The following is a 15,375-nucleotide window of genomic DNA, read 5'->3' as shown; positions in this document are numbered from 1 at the left end:
CTGCATCTCATCTCGTATAGACTATTGTAATTCTCTCTTTACATGTCTCAATAATGCATCCATTGACCGCCTTCAGTTAGTACAGAATGCCGCCGCCAGGCTGCTGACCTGCTCTAGGAGGTACTGTCACATAAGTCCGGTCCTGGCCTCTTTACACTGGCTTCCTGTTATTATTATTATTATTATTATTTCCTTTATTTATTCAGGGAAGGTCAGTTGAGAGCAAGCTCTCTTTTCCAATGACGCCCTGATTACAATTACAATAAAACATACATAATATCATAAATCACAATTACAAACCGGTTGCAGAAGATTGAACAATAAACTTTTGAAGCAATCTAAAGAAATCAGGTGATTTAGACCCAGGACATTCTGCAAGTCATTCCACTTCTGAGGAGCATAAAATTGAAATGCAGTCTTCCCTAATTCTGTCCTTACATTAGGAATGTTTAAAATCAAAATCTCTTGTAAACGAGTGTGCAAGTTACTGGTTCTAAGTGAAATTAAACTGGTAAGATACACAGGTAAAACATCAAGTAAGGCCTTGTAAATGCCTGTTAGTTTCAGGATCCAGTACAAAGTGCTGGTACTGACTTATAGAGCCCTACATGGTCTGGCACCTGCATATCTGTCCGACTTGCTCCATGCCTATGCCCCCAGTAGGTCCCTGAGGTCTGCAGATCAGGGCCTACTAGCAGTCCTGCGTACTAGGCTTAGAACCAAGGGTGACAGAGCCTTTGAGTCTGTGGCTCCTAGATGGTGGAATGCACTTCCACCGGACCTAAGAGCCGTGACCTCTGTCAACATTTTTAAGAAGCGGCTCAAAACACATCTATTTAGACAGGCTTTCCCATAGGATTACGCCACTGTTGTATTTGTATTTCCTTGTATTGCCTTTGTGTTTCTATTGTTTTTTTATTGCATTTTTATTTCCTTAGCATCATATTTTTATACTGATTATATATATTTATATTTATATTGTTTTATTACTGTCCATTGTATTTTTATTTCTTTGAATTGCATTTGTATATTGTTTTATTAGCTTTGAGCATTTGTATTTTTAACTTGTAAAGCACTTTGTGAGTTCTCTCTGTGAAAAGCGCTATATAAATTTTTTTTTTTTTTTTTTTTTTTTTACTAGTTGCTATCTTCACCACACATGTTAGGGAAAGCAGATAGTGGGTCCTCAGAACCACCTGCTATCACATTTGGGCATTTACAAGAGCCCAGGCAGCTTCAATGCATGTCCACTTGGACACATGTGGATGTGCACATGCGGCTCCTCCTCCCAAATAAAAAGCCACCTTGCTTTAGCCTCAGTTGAACCCCTGAGAAAATGGCAGAGATAGCACTAAATCACGACCTTCCTCTCTCCATCACGGGTTTCGCTTTGCGGATTTGGGATTGCGCATCCTGCTCTTAAAGGCACTGGCACCTGGCACACTGACTGGTTTAACTGGCGTAACGCCCAAACCACGCCTATGTATAATGTAACGGGTAGCGCAGGTGTTTTACAGATAATGGCAGGTGTGCAAGATAGCAACGTCTCTTACGCAATGCTGAATCCCCAAATAACGGGTTTAGGGACTCTGACACAAGATAGGGCCCCATGTCTTCTAGATTGGTGGATATGATCACTCATATCCACCATTCAACATGAAACAATATTCCTGGTCTGCTAAATGCTTCATAGGGAAGGTTATTTACTGCCCATGTTTCCATCCTCAAAGAGAATCTGCTGCTCTGACTCTGTTTCTTCCTCCAGGGTGGACCATGGTGGAGAGCAATGGTTGAAACCAGGCCTGAGGAAGTGTAAGTGTGGATTTAGTTTGATTCCTGAACACAAAGCAGCAAACATTCAGCTGTTTAGATGCTGCAGCTGCAGCTTCTGCTGTTTGTTCTCAGCTGCTTTTAATGTTGAACCAAAAATCATTTAGTTGCTGCTCGAGAACAAACAGCGTCTTTATTCCCCGATCCTCATTTGGCTGTTTAGTTTTTATCAGTCGATTTTTATTCATTTGATCACAACTGACGTCCACAAAGGAAAAATGTCCATGCTTTTACCATCCTAACTGAGTGGTATCCATCTCTGTAATGAAATGTCTAACATGTGGAAGTTGTGTGTTTCCAGCGTGGATGTTGTGGGGAAACAGAGGCAGACAACTTCTCTGCTTGACTTGGCCAACTGGCGTGTTGTTTGTTGCAGTGCTAACACATGTTGCTGCTCAGTAACATGGCGCCGTAACACGCACCACAAACTGCTTTTATACCGCCACAAGGAGTTAGCTGTTACTATGGCAACACACTTACCACAGTAACACAGAAAGGCACAAAACAGAACTGATCATGTTGACAGGCCAGTTATAATGAATTATGACCACATTCTATTATGTGTCTGCTGCTAAACTGTAATACTACTACTACTACTACTACTACTACCAATAATAATAATAATAATGATAATGATAACAAAACAACAATAAGAAGTGCCAATAATGCTAATGCTAATAATAGTAATAACAATAATGTCAACAGTTATTATTAAGCATTATTATACGAGAGGGTGTACTTGACTGTTATTATTGTCAGGACAGTGATGCGGACAGCGTTAGCATCACTGAAGTATATACAACTATTACTAACAAAATAAAATGTATAATCAAAATGTATTTATACTGTGGGTATTTCACTCTCAAAATATCAAAGTTTTTTTTGCTAGTATTCTCTCCGTTTCAGTGGAAACACATGAGATCTGACGTTAACTAGTCCTTGTCAGCCAACGTGGGCTTATCATGTTTTCTAGACATCGTGATTTCCCAAAACTGAATAAATGTCACGCATACGAACAAAAAACTCCTTTGCTGCTCAATCATGTTGTAACTGGAATATTCGCTGGAAAAAAATATTTTTTTTCCTCGACTGATATTTATACTACAACCAACTTATTGTTATGACCCTGGCCTAGGGGCACCAGGGTCACACACGATGGTTGCCCTGCTCTTCCCACTCCCAAGTACACCAGCCAACAATACACTATTTTGAAGGCAAAGTAGCAGTTTTATTAAACTTCAGAGAGAGCACAGCCAAAATAATAAATAAAACCGCTAACTCAAACTCCCTGCCTTACCTGTTAGAAAACAAATTAAACAAAAGACAATCAAACTTACCTACCTCCTAATCTAAAGTAAAACAGGAGAAAAAGAACTATAACAAAAAGGCTTCTCCCTCCTACAGAGGACTGCTACTTCTCTCACTAATATTTACAATATTTACAAAGGTGGTGACGGGGTCACCACAAAACACACAATGCTAAGGGCAGATAATTTTCCACTATTCAAAACCGATGTCTATCTAACACTCAAATCACAGACGCTGGAAATAGTTGGCTGCTGTCGGTTGGGAGTCAGAGAGTCAGAGACTGACGGCTGGGATCAGCTGGCATTTAAAGGGAATGATCAGCCAATCAGCGGCAGCAGCTCGGTCACGTGGTCAGCTGGGAGAGGCTCGCACACCTGCAGCTCATGAAAACAGACAGCTGATTTCTGATGCAGAGAGGGAGGGGAGAGAAAGAGCTGTCAGCACACAACAAAAAGTAAACACAACAGATACATGACCCCTGGTCATAACACCTCCCCACCCAAAGAAAATCAAACATGTTCCCCCTACAGAACATGTCTGATTTTTTTTTTTTTTTTTTTTTTTTTTACACTAACTAGGAGCGAGACAGTGCATCAGCCATAATATTGTCTAAACCCTTCTTATAACGAATTTCAACATCAAAATCCTGAAGTAAAAGAGACCAGCGCATAAGGCGTTGGTTGCTATTCTGCATCCGGAACAAAAAAACGAGTGGGTTGTGGTCGGAGAAAACGACAGTGGGCACTGGGCTGGAGCTAACATAAACAGAAAAATGCTGGAGAGCCAACAACAAAGACAGGGCCTCCTTCTCAATTGTGCTATAGTGCAACTGGTGTTTGTTGAACTTTTTGGAGAAATAGGCTACAGGATGGTCAATGCCACTGTCATCCTCCTGCAAGAGCACTGCGCCCGCTCCATGCGCACTGGCATCCACTTCCAACTTAAACGGACGCGCAAAGTTGGGAGCAGCGAGCACAGGGGCACTGCAGAGGAGAGCTTTAGCAGCCTCAAAAGCGGACTGACATTCCCCCGACCACTGAAAAGGGGTTTTAGGACTAACTAAACCTGTCAACGGAGCTGTGACGTCAGCAAAGTTTTTACAGAAGGCCCTATAGTATCCAGCCATCCCCAGAAAACGGCGGAGTTCACGGCGCGTTTGAGGAGCTGGGAAATTCAGAATGGCCTGCACTTTGGAAGAGACAGGGCTAACGCAACCCTGTCCCACTTGCTTGCCCAGATATGTTACAACAGCCTTCCCAAACTCACACTTGGCCAAGTTGAGGGTGAGGGAAGCGTTTTGCAGCCGGGTGAAGACGTCACAGAGAGTGTCCAAATGTTCAGACCAGGTGGATGAATACACAACAATGTCATCTAAATATACACCACAATTTTCAACGCCACACAACACTGTATTCATCAGCCGCTGGAAAGTGGCAGGTGCGTTCCGTAGACCAAACGGCATGACGGTGTATTGCAGGAAATGATCCGGGGTGACAAAGGCACTAATTTCAGAGGCACGGGGTGTAAGTGGAACTTGCCAATATCCTTTAAGGAGGTCCAATTTAGTGACAAATTTGGCCGAGCCCACGCGGTCGACCAAATCGTCCATGCGCGGGAGAGGAAATGAATCGGGTTTGGTGATGCTATTCAGCCTCCGATAATCATTGCAAAAACGGGGGGTCTGATCGGATTTTGGCACCAACAACGATGGTGAACTCCAGGGACTACAACTGGGAACAGCAAAACCATTCTCCAAGAGATACTTTACCTCTTTTTGCATTACAGCACGTTTGGTTGGATGGACACGATATGCGTGCTGTTTTATGGGTTTGTGATTCCCTACGTCAATGTCGTGAGACAGTACGTGTGTTTGGGTGGGAGTACCACCGAAAAGTTTTGGGAAATTTTGGATGAGCTTACTAATGTCACCTCTGGCCGAATCACACAAGTGTGCCGAATGGGCATCTAAATTGGACAAAATCTCAGTGTTACACAGGCGAGCACATAAAACAGAAGCGCCAATGTCATCCAGCCCGTCATCTTTTGGGTCATAAGCGGGCCGGGAGACAGCGACGGAGGCTACCGGAGAGACTACCGGCGACGAGGCACTTGATGCGCGGTCAACATACTGTTTGAGCATGTTGATGTGGCACACACGAGTTTTCCTTTTACGATCGGGGGTTTGGATCACATAATCTGTGTCACTGATTTTGCGGTCAATTACATATGGGCCGGAGAATTTTGCCTGCATTACAGAGCCACCAACAGGTAACAAAACTAAAACACGGTCACCTGGCTGAAAAGAACGCACCACAGTTTTCTTATCAAAATTTTGCTTCATTTTGGACTGAGCAGAGGAGAGAGACTCACGGGCCATTTCACAAGCGTGATGTAATCTCTCCCGAAATGAACTGACATAATCCAAAATGTTCTGGCCACTGGACTGGTGGGAGAGCCACCGCTCCCGCAACAGGCGCAGAGGACCGCGCACAGTGTGACCAAAAACTAACTCAGCGGGACTGAAACCCAAGGACTCCTGTTGAGTTTCCCGCACAGCAAACATCATCAAAGGCAACCCTTCATCCCATTCACGGTTCGACTCCGTGCAGAATTTGCGAAGCATACTTTTAAGCGTCTGGTGAAACCTTTCTAGGGCACCTTGACTCTCTGGATGATAGGCACTGGACGTTTGGTGTTTGACATTTAATTCAGACATTACCTGAGCGAAAATCTTAGACATGAAATTTGTGCCTTGGTCGCTTTGGATGCGTTTGGGAAGACCAAATGTGGAGAAGAACTTTACAAGTGCTTTGACAATGGCACGGGCCTTCAGTGTGCACAGCGGGATAGCCTCAGGATAACGGGTGGCTGCACACATCACCGTGAGGATGTACTGGTGACCAGACTTGGTTTTTGGTAAAGGCCCAACGCAATCAACAATGACATGCTCAAATGGTTCACAAATTACTGGAATGGGATGCAGTGGAGCAGCAGGAATCTTTTGGTTCGGTTTACCAGAGACTTGGCAGGTGTGGCACGAACGACAAAACTTAACCACATCCGACTTTAAGCCGGGCCAGAAGAAATAACGCAAAATGCGTTTATAGGTTTTGCTGATACCTAAATGACCAGACAGACAATGATCATGGGACAGAGTCAAGACCTGCAAGCGGAGAATCTTTGGGACTACAATTTGTCGCACGGACTCATGTGTAACACTCGAAGACCAACAGCGCATCAGAACACCATCATCCAGAAGGTAAGTCACAGTCTTATCAGGGGATTGCTTATTTACCTGGGACAGACAGTATGTTAAAGTGGGGTCAGTTTGCTGTTCTCTAATGAGATGCTCCCTATCTACTGGCATTTTCAGACACTCATCGGGGCAAAGCTCAACAGACACGTTACATTTTACGTCACCATTTTTGTGGGCTGCGCTTGTCTGAACAGAATCACTTAAAGAGTCACCTAAATCCACACACTCAGAAGTTTCGGGGATTGTGCCCGTCTGAACAAAATCACACAGAAAAGAGTCACGTAATTCCACACAGTCAGCATTTTTACGTGCCTGCGCACGAGTGACGGCACACACAGGAAACAGAGGGGGCGAGTCTAGCGCAGCGGGCGAGACGCAAACCGTGAAGGTCGGGTCGTCAGTAACTACCGGGGACGGAAAAACTTTCCCCCCCGCCACATCATTTGCAAGAATTAAGTCAATGCCAGCTATCGGCAGCTGGGGCCTCACAGCAATTTTGAATTTGCCTGACACGACTGGAGAGGTTAGCTGGACAAAATGGAGAGGCGCACGCACCGCAGTCAACTTTACTCCCCACACCAGAATATCTGCGCCATAATATGAGTCAGCCGAAAAAGGTAGGACACCTTCACGAATGATTGTTTGTTTTGCACCGGTATCCCGGAGGATAGTAATTGGGACGCTATCTGCCTCACCCACTAAAGAAACAGAGCCCTTGGTCACAAACGGACGGAAATCTTCATCGATCTCCTCACACTCGACTGAGGGCTGAGGAGGAATAGATGTGGATTTGGTGTGAATCAGACCAACCGGTGAGGGTGTTTTGGCATTTTTGGACAGCTCTTTCTTTTTAAGAGTGGGGCAGTTGGCGATGAGGTGTCCTATCTCATGGCAATAGAAACATTCCCGCTGTTCCGACACAGCAGTGGGGTCACGGCGAACACTTCTGGGGGACCTAACTCTCCTGCTGGGAACTGGATCCCGCCGAATTGGAGGAGAAAAGGCACTTTTGTGCGTTAACGCAAATTCATCGGCCAATACGGCAGCAGCAGTAATAGATGAGACCTTCTGTTCATTTAAATAAACAACAACACGCTCTGGGAGACAGTTTTTAAATTCCTCCAGCAGGAGGAGCTCACGAAGGTCATCCATAGACTTAACCTTGCTGGCCTGACACCATTTGTCAAAAAGCGCGCCTTTCTCTCTCGCAAACTCTACATAAGTCTGGGTGGCAGTCTTTTCACATTTTCTAAATTTCTGCCTATAGGCTTCAGGCACTAATTCATAAGCACGAAGTACGGTGGCTTTCACAATATCATAGTTAAGACTATCCTCTATAGACAGAGATGTACATACTTCCTGAGCCTTACCTACCAGTTTACATTGGAGCAGGAGGGACCACATATTTTTTGGCCAGTTCAGAGTAGCTGCTATGCGCTCAAAAGCATTAAAATAGGAGTCAACCTCAGACTCTCTGAACGGTGGGACTAAGGCAATGTGCTTGCTCACATCAAAGCAGTCTCGAGCTCGGGGTTTAGGTAAGGGTGGTTGGGATGCTGGGATGGGACTGGAAGCTACAGAGGCTCCCCTCTCTAGCTCCAGAGCCCTTACCCTCAAGTGCATGGCTTCCACCTCCAACTCACGGTTTCGCAGCTCCACCTCCCTTATACGCAGTGTCAATGCGAGATCCTCAGTTTTCATTCCTCGCGAAGGGGGGTCCATGAGTGGGGTTGTAACACCAGCTTCACCCTCAGCTCCAACTTCAGAAGCTGATTCAAAGTAACCCCTGGCACAGAGCTCCTGAAAGACTAGCTCCTTGATTTCTTGTTTTTTTGCATTCAGAGGCACATGCACATCAAAAAAAGTTGCAATCAGACACAGATCATCCCTCGTACATCTATCCAATTTTGCCACTGTTGGATCAGTAGCGAAATCCTCCAATTTAAACTCCATACCGCCACCCCCACAAAAGAAAAGACTGCCAGCCAGACAAGCAGAGACAAAAAGACAAATACTCACCAAACTTACCCGAAACGACGAACGAATAAAATAATTGACGAGCCCCCAAATCATGTTATGACCCTGGCCTAGGGGCACCAGGGTCACACACGATGGTTGCCCTGCTCTTCCCACTCCCAAGTACACCAGCCAACAATACACTATTTTGAAGGCAAAGTAGCAGTTTTATTAAACTTCAGAGAGAGCACAGCCAAAATAATAAATAAAACCGCTAACTCAAACTCCCTGCCTTACCTGTTAGAAAACAAATTAAACAAAAGACAATCAAACTTACCTACCTCCTAATCTAAAGTAAAACAGGAGAAAAAGAACTATAACAAAAAGGCTTCTCCCTCCTACAGAGGACTGCTACTTCTCTCACTAATATTTACAATATTTACAAAGGTGGTGACGGGGTCACCACAAAACACACAATGCTAAGGGCAGATAATTTTCCACTATTCAAAACCGATGTCTATCTAACACTCAAATCACAGACGCTGGAAATAGTTGGCTGCTGTCGGTTGGGAGTCAGAGAGTCAGAGACTGACGGCTGGGATCAGCTGGCATTTAAAGGGAATGATCAGCCAATCAGCGGCAGCAGCTCGGTCACGTGGTCAGCTGGGAGAGGCTCGCACACCTGCAGCTCATGAAAACAGACAGCTGATTTCTGATGCAGAGAGGGAGGGGAGAGAAAGAGCTGTCAGCACACAACAAAAAGTAAACACAACAGATACATGACCCCTGGTCATAACAACGTGGGCTTATCATGTTTTCTAGACATCGTGATTTCCCAAAACTGAATAAATGTCACGCATACGAACAAAAAACTCCTTTGCTGCTCAATCATGTTGTAACTGGAATATTCGCTGGAAAAAAATATTTTTTTTCATCGACTGATATTTATACTACAACCAACTTATATTAACAGTTATATTTAAATACAACCTACTGCTTTCCAGTGTCGGCCACAACAAGCATCTGTCTTTTCATAAACTCACTGGCAGATGTTTTATTTCAGCTGGGGGTGTGTCACTCCAAGCTCCGATTAATGTGGCTAAGCAGCAAAAGTAACGACAGTAAGCAATCACATTAAGGCTGAACAGAGTTATAGAATCACCTTTTCAGGCTGTTATCAGTTTACCTCTGAAATAAGACGACAGTTTTCACAGATGTGTTGATTTATTAAATGTTCATTTCAATGCACAGATGCAAACAAATTGACAAATTAATTAAATCAATCGCCTAGGAAACTCATAAAGACTAAACAAATTAATAACGATTAATAGGCTAATTAATAACTGATAACATCAACACATTAATAACAAGATCAAAGTTACAGCCGCATTCTCCCAAAATCCTATAGGTACTGTCCATGGTGCTGAATCTGCCTCAGCAGGTACTGTCCATGGTGCTGAATCCGCCTCAGCGGTCACTGTCCGTGGTGCTGAATCTGCCTCAGCGGGTATTGTCCGTGGTGCTGAATCTGCCTCAGCAGGTAGGGGAGACTGGGGACAGTTGCAACAAGGGACGGTTGCAACAAGCCTTATTTCTCCAATCAGAAACATGCTAGAGTGATGACACTCACACTGAACATGCTCAGTTAGACCCTCTACCCACAAACAAGAGAGTGGCCATATTGATCATCTGGTCCAGCTTTTATCAAGGCAAAACTGTTTTGGAGGTATGAAAGTAGATTTTTTCATGAGCTGTATTTTTGTCATACTGTCCTGGTCTTTTGTATGAATTAATCCAAACCTACCTAGCTTGAATCACTGTTTTGTTGACTATTCAGTGACACCGTTTACATGTGTCAATGTCACTGTGGCTAGTTAGCACATGGTGTTTTGTCATGACTGATACCACAGGGACGGTTGCAACAGTTGCAACTGTCCCTATGCTAATATCAAAACAGACCACACAACAGTATTTTTGAAGATTTTTAGCTCAAAATAGGCACAATTAATATATTTCATTGCTCATGATGAACAGAACAGGCAATCATAATGAGAAACTAATGCTAATGATAAACAAAATAATTCCCCAAATAACTTGTTGAGCAAAAATGAGCAATTAGTTATTGTTGTATATTGTTGTATGTGCTGTGCTATGGGACAAACTAAATACATTTTCCTGTGAAAACAGTCATATTGAGTTTCTATAGCTTCAGTAACATCTACACATTGCTTCAGTAACATCTACACATTAACTCAGGGTAGGCCTATGTTTTACACAAAACAAAACTTAGTAAATACTTTAATACTGTATACTGTGCTTATTCAGACAAAAATCAGAAGATAATTGGTGAAATTTAATGATTTTTTAATATGTTGCAACCGTCCCTGATCCGTGTTGCAACTGTCCCCAGGTTTGGGGTCAGTTGCAACGTTTGAATTCCTTTATTCAAATAAATATTGTGATTGATATGTTATATGTAGCCATCTTTAAATGGTATGGGTATATAGCAGACAGATGTAGGTTTAATATGTAAAAATTTGGTGTGCCTAGTCCAAATAGTCTCTGAGTAACTGAGGGTAATGTAAAAAGTGTTGCAACTGTCCCCAGTCTCCCCTACTGTCCGTGGTGCTGAATCTGCTGAGGCGTTTCGTTCTCTTTATTATATAAATTGAGCTCCATAAAATTCACGGAGGATCTTGTTCAGCTCTTCTTTCCTTACAGCTGAGAAATCAGCTGTTTGCCCGGTGTTTGTCAGGTAGTCTTGTAGACATTTGACGGCCCAAGACGTTGACCGGGTCGTACCGGCTTCATTTCCTGACTCTCCAGCTGATCCAGCTCTTCACTCGTCACTCTCGCATATCTCGGCTTTTTCTCTTCTGTCTTGTCTTCCTCGTTCAGCCGTTTATCCAAACTTAGGTCGCCAAATAAATCAAAATTGACAACAAAACGGTCCATTATGCAGGCGAACAAAGTTGGCAGCAGCTTTTGATGCGGGTTTCAGTGAAACTTTTCGTGTTGCCATGGAAACCACACAGACACGGGCAATAAGATATAGGCCGAGTAATATTTTCAGTGATTGATTCAGTATTTTTCATTTGAGCACAGCTAGTCGTGCTGTCATGCTCATTTTAGCACATTCTAAACATCCGATTGACCAATCAGATTGCTTGGTCAGATCTACACTATATTACCAAAAGTATTCGCTCACCCATTCAAATGATCAGAATCAGGTGTCCTAATCACTTGGCCTGGCCACAGGTGTATAAAATCAAGCACTCAGGCATGCAGACTGTGAAACAAGACATTTGTGAAAGAATGGGCCGCTCTCAGGAGCTCAGCGAATTCCAGCGTGGAACTGTCATAGGATGCCACCTGTGCAACAAATCCAGTCGTGAAATTTCCTCGCTCCTAAATATTCCACAGTCAACTGTCAGCTCTATTATAACAAAATGGAAGCGTTTGGGAACAACAGCAACTCAGCCACGAAGTGGTAGGCCACGTAAAGTGACGGAGAGGGGTCAGCGGATGCTGAAGCGCATAGTGCAAAGAGGTCGCCGACTTTCTGCACAGTCAATTGCTACAGAGCTACAAACTTCATGTGACCTTCAGATTAGCCCAAGTACAGTACGCAGAGAGCTTCATGGAATGGGTTTCCATGGCCGAGCAGCTGCAGCCAAGCCACACATCACCAAGTGCAATGCAAAGCGTCGGATGCAATGGTGTAAAGCACGCCGCCACTGGCCTCTAGAGCAGTGGAGACGCGTTCTCTGGAGTGATGAATCACGCTTTTCCATCTGGCAATCTGATGGACGAGTCTGGGTTTGGAGGTTGCCAGGAGAACGGTACATTTCAGACTGCATTGTGCCGACTGTGAAATTTGGTGGAGGAGGAATTATGGTGTGGGGTTGTTTTTCAGGAGCTGGGCTTGGCCCCTTAGTTCCAGTGAAAGGAACTTTGAATGCTTCAGGATACCAAAACATTTTGGACAATTCCATGCTCCCAACCTTGTGGGAACAGTTTGGAGCGGGCCCCTTCCTCTTCCAACATGACTGTGCACCAGTGCACAAAGCAAGGTCCATAAAGACATGGATGACAGAGTCTGGTGTGGATGAACTTGACTGGCCTGCACAGAGTCCTGACCTGAACCCGATAGAACACCTTTGGGATGAATTAGAGCGGAGACTGAGAGCCAGGCCTTCTCGACCAACATCAGTGTGTGACCTCACCAATGCGCTTTTGGAAGAATGGTCAAAAATTCCTATAAACACTCTCCTCAACCTTGTGGACAGTCTTCCCAGAAGAGTTGAAGCTGTAATAGCTGCAAAAGGTGGACCGACATCATATTGAACTCTATGGGTTAGGAATGGGATGGCACTTCAGTTCATAATATGAGTAAAGGCAGGTGAGCGAATACTTTTGGTAATATAGTGTATGTGTTGTATGATCATTATGATAATTATTATTGTAATTATTTTGCATTTTTCGAAACAAGACAAAAGACATAATAAGCTTTATTGTTATTGTGCTACTGAGGACAGCATACAAAGAAACTGAGTTGGTGCATCCCTGAGAAAAGTTAAGTAAGAAATATATAGCAATTTAAAGAAATTAAAATATATACATTATATAATAAATAAAACAATATAAAATAAAATAGATCACATATTGCACTACAAACAAGACTACAAAGTTTTTCTTTATATAGCAAGATATAATAAGATAAAACATAAAACATAACCTACAATGTTCATAATTAAAACAACTGAGATTAAATTAATGAAAAAACAGGGATAAAAAGACAAAAAAAAATATTTACCATAAAAACCTTTTGCTTTCCATATAAACAGCTCTGGCATCATGAACGTGTTAAACGATTTACTTGAAACTGTTAATAAAGCAACAGATAATAAAGACAACAGGTGTGTTAGATAACAATCTGCTGGTGTTTTGTGTCTTGTTCTCTCCATCAGATTCCTGTGAACTCAAACTGGACACAAACACAGCACACAGACGCCTCGTCCTGTCTGAGGACAACAGGAAGGTGGCAGCAGTGAGACAGAAGCAGCCATATCCTGATCACCCAGAGAGGTTTGAACGCTGGAGACAGATCCTGTGTAGAGATGGTCTGACTGGTCGCTGTTACTGGGAGGTCGAGTGGGAAGGACGGGTTTATATCACAGTGACTTACAGAGGAATCAGCAGGACAGGAGACGGTGTTGACAGCAGGTTTGGATGGAACAAAAACTCCTGGAGTCTGAGCTGCTCTGATAAAAGTTTCTCTGTCAGCCACAACAACATCAGCACAGACATCCCTGCCCCCCCCTCCTCTAACAGAGTGGCAGTGTATCTGGACTGGCCTGCTGGCTCTCTGTCCTTCTACAGCGTCTCCTCTGACACACTGATCCACCTCCACACCTTCACCTCCACATTCACTGAGCCTCTGTACCCGGGGTTTGGGTTTGGCTTTGGGTTTTGGTCATATGGTTCCTCAGTGTCTCTGTGTCAGATGGAGTGAGAGTCTCCTCCTGTGTGGAGAAACACTTCTAACATCACACAGTTAACCTGCCTGGCAACATCCAATCAGTTCAGTTCATTTTAATAACTTTAGCAGCGTCGATTTTCATGACAAGTTGCCGCCACAGAGAGATTCATAACACGCTGCTCGTTCTGTCACGATGGGAGTGTCAATAAAGTTATTCAACACTTTCCTCAAAGATCATTTTTGGAATCACAAATTGGCAAAAATCATTAGATCACTTTCATATTTCACATCTACTCTCTGAAGGTTTTTTCTTTTCCCTGCATTTTATTTGTTGTTCATTGTAACTTATTTTGATTTGATTTATATTAAGTATATTTAAGTACATTTACAGCTTTTCAGATGAAAAATGTAAAATGTGAATTTCATGTTATTGACCTGAATTTAATTCAATAAAGGAAAAAAATAATTTTGTGACACATTCTGTATTAAAATGTCTGTCTGTCTTTCTCTGTCTGTCTCTCTGTCTGTCTCTCTGTCTGTCTCAGTCTGTCTGTCTCTCTGTCTGTATCTCTCTGTCTGTCTGTCTGTCTGTCTGTCTGTCTGTCTGTCTGTCTGTCTCTCTCTGTCTGTCTCTCTCTCTGGGGTTTGGGGTTTTATTGTTAATGTCTGTCAGGACAATAAAGTTTTGAAACTGAAACACCTTCACCTGTCGTAAAGCACGCGGCGCTGTAAACATCTGTATGGCGGGAAGCGGCGCTGTAAAGACTGACGTGGAGGCCGAGACACGGAAGAGATGCGGAGAAGATGAAGACCTCTCACTCTGCCTCCATTTCCAAGACCTGAGTCTGCTGTGAAAACATATTAAAACCCATATGTTCCGGCAAGCTTTCTTAACGTAGGCCTGAGGTTACGTCCTCTGCGGGATTTTTTATTTTTCATTTTGTACAGTTGTATGGTCTTTTCTTTCTTGCTGGGGGAAAATGCACTTGCACCTTATGTCGCACTGCCTCTTGCACACTGCGATGGCACTACTATTGATGATGTTTTGTTGTTGGTGGTGATGATGTCGATATTGATAATGATGTTGACGGTCACCTGACTGTTCTGTTTTATCTGTTTTTACTGTAAAGCACTCTGTGTATTCGCACTGTGTGCTATATAAATAAAATTTTACTTACTTACTTACTTACTTACTAGCTTTGGAACACACCTTTAGACATCAGGGAAGCCAGCTCACTAGACATCTTTAAAAGAAGATTAAAGACCCACCTTTTCGCTCTAGCCTTTAACTAGCTCCTATTTTATTCCACACTGTTGTCTTTTATTGTTTTATTTGCATCTTTTGTTTTATTTCAAATTTTATTTCAATTTTTAGCCTTTTCTTTTTAATTCCACCCTGTGCTGTGTTTTATTCTTTTTAATGTTTTATTTAATGTGTTTTCAAATGTTCTTCTTTATATTGTGAAGCACTTTGAGCTGCAATTCTTGTATGAAAGGTGCTATACAAATAAAGTTTTATTATTATTATTATTATTACTTACAG

General features: G+C 43.1%; 1 protein-coding gene across 1 annotated transcript in view; it reads left to right on the top strand.

The window, feature by feature from the left end:
* The window catches only part of LOC115355642 (E3 ubiquitin-protein ligase TRIM39-like), a 30,957-nt gene extending 16,863 nt beyond the window's left edge, over window positions 1–14,094 (top strand). The window contains exons 4-5 of the mRNA XM_030046499.1: window positions 1,766–1,812; window positions 13,321–14,094. Of these exons, the coding sequence (XP_029902359.1) occupies window positions 1,766–1,812; window positions 13,321–13,865 (592 nt within the window). The 3' untranslated portion in view covers window positions 13,866–14,094. The remainder of the gene's footprint in view (window positions 1–1,765; window positions 1,813–13,320) is intronic.
* The last annotated feature ends 1,281 nt before the right edge of the window (window positions 14,095–15,375 follow it).

The sequence above is a fragment of the Myripristis murdjan genome, chromosome 23 (genome assembly GCF_902150065.1).
Source record: "Myripristis murdjan chromosome 23, fMyrMur1.1, whole genome shotgun sequence".
Taxonomy (NCBI): Eukaryota; Metazoa; Chordata; class Actinopteri; order Holocentriformes; family Holocentridae; genus Myripristis; species Myripristis murdjan.
Note: the sequence above shows the minus strand (reverse complement) of the source record. Positions and strands in the feature narration are given on the sequence as shown.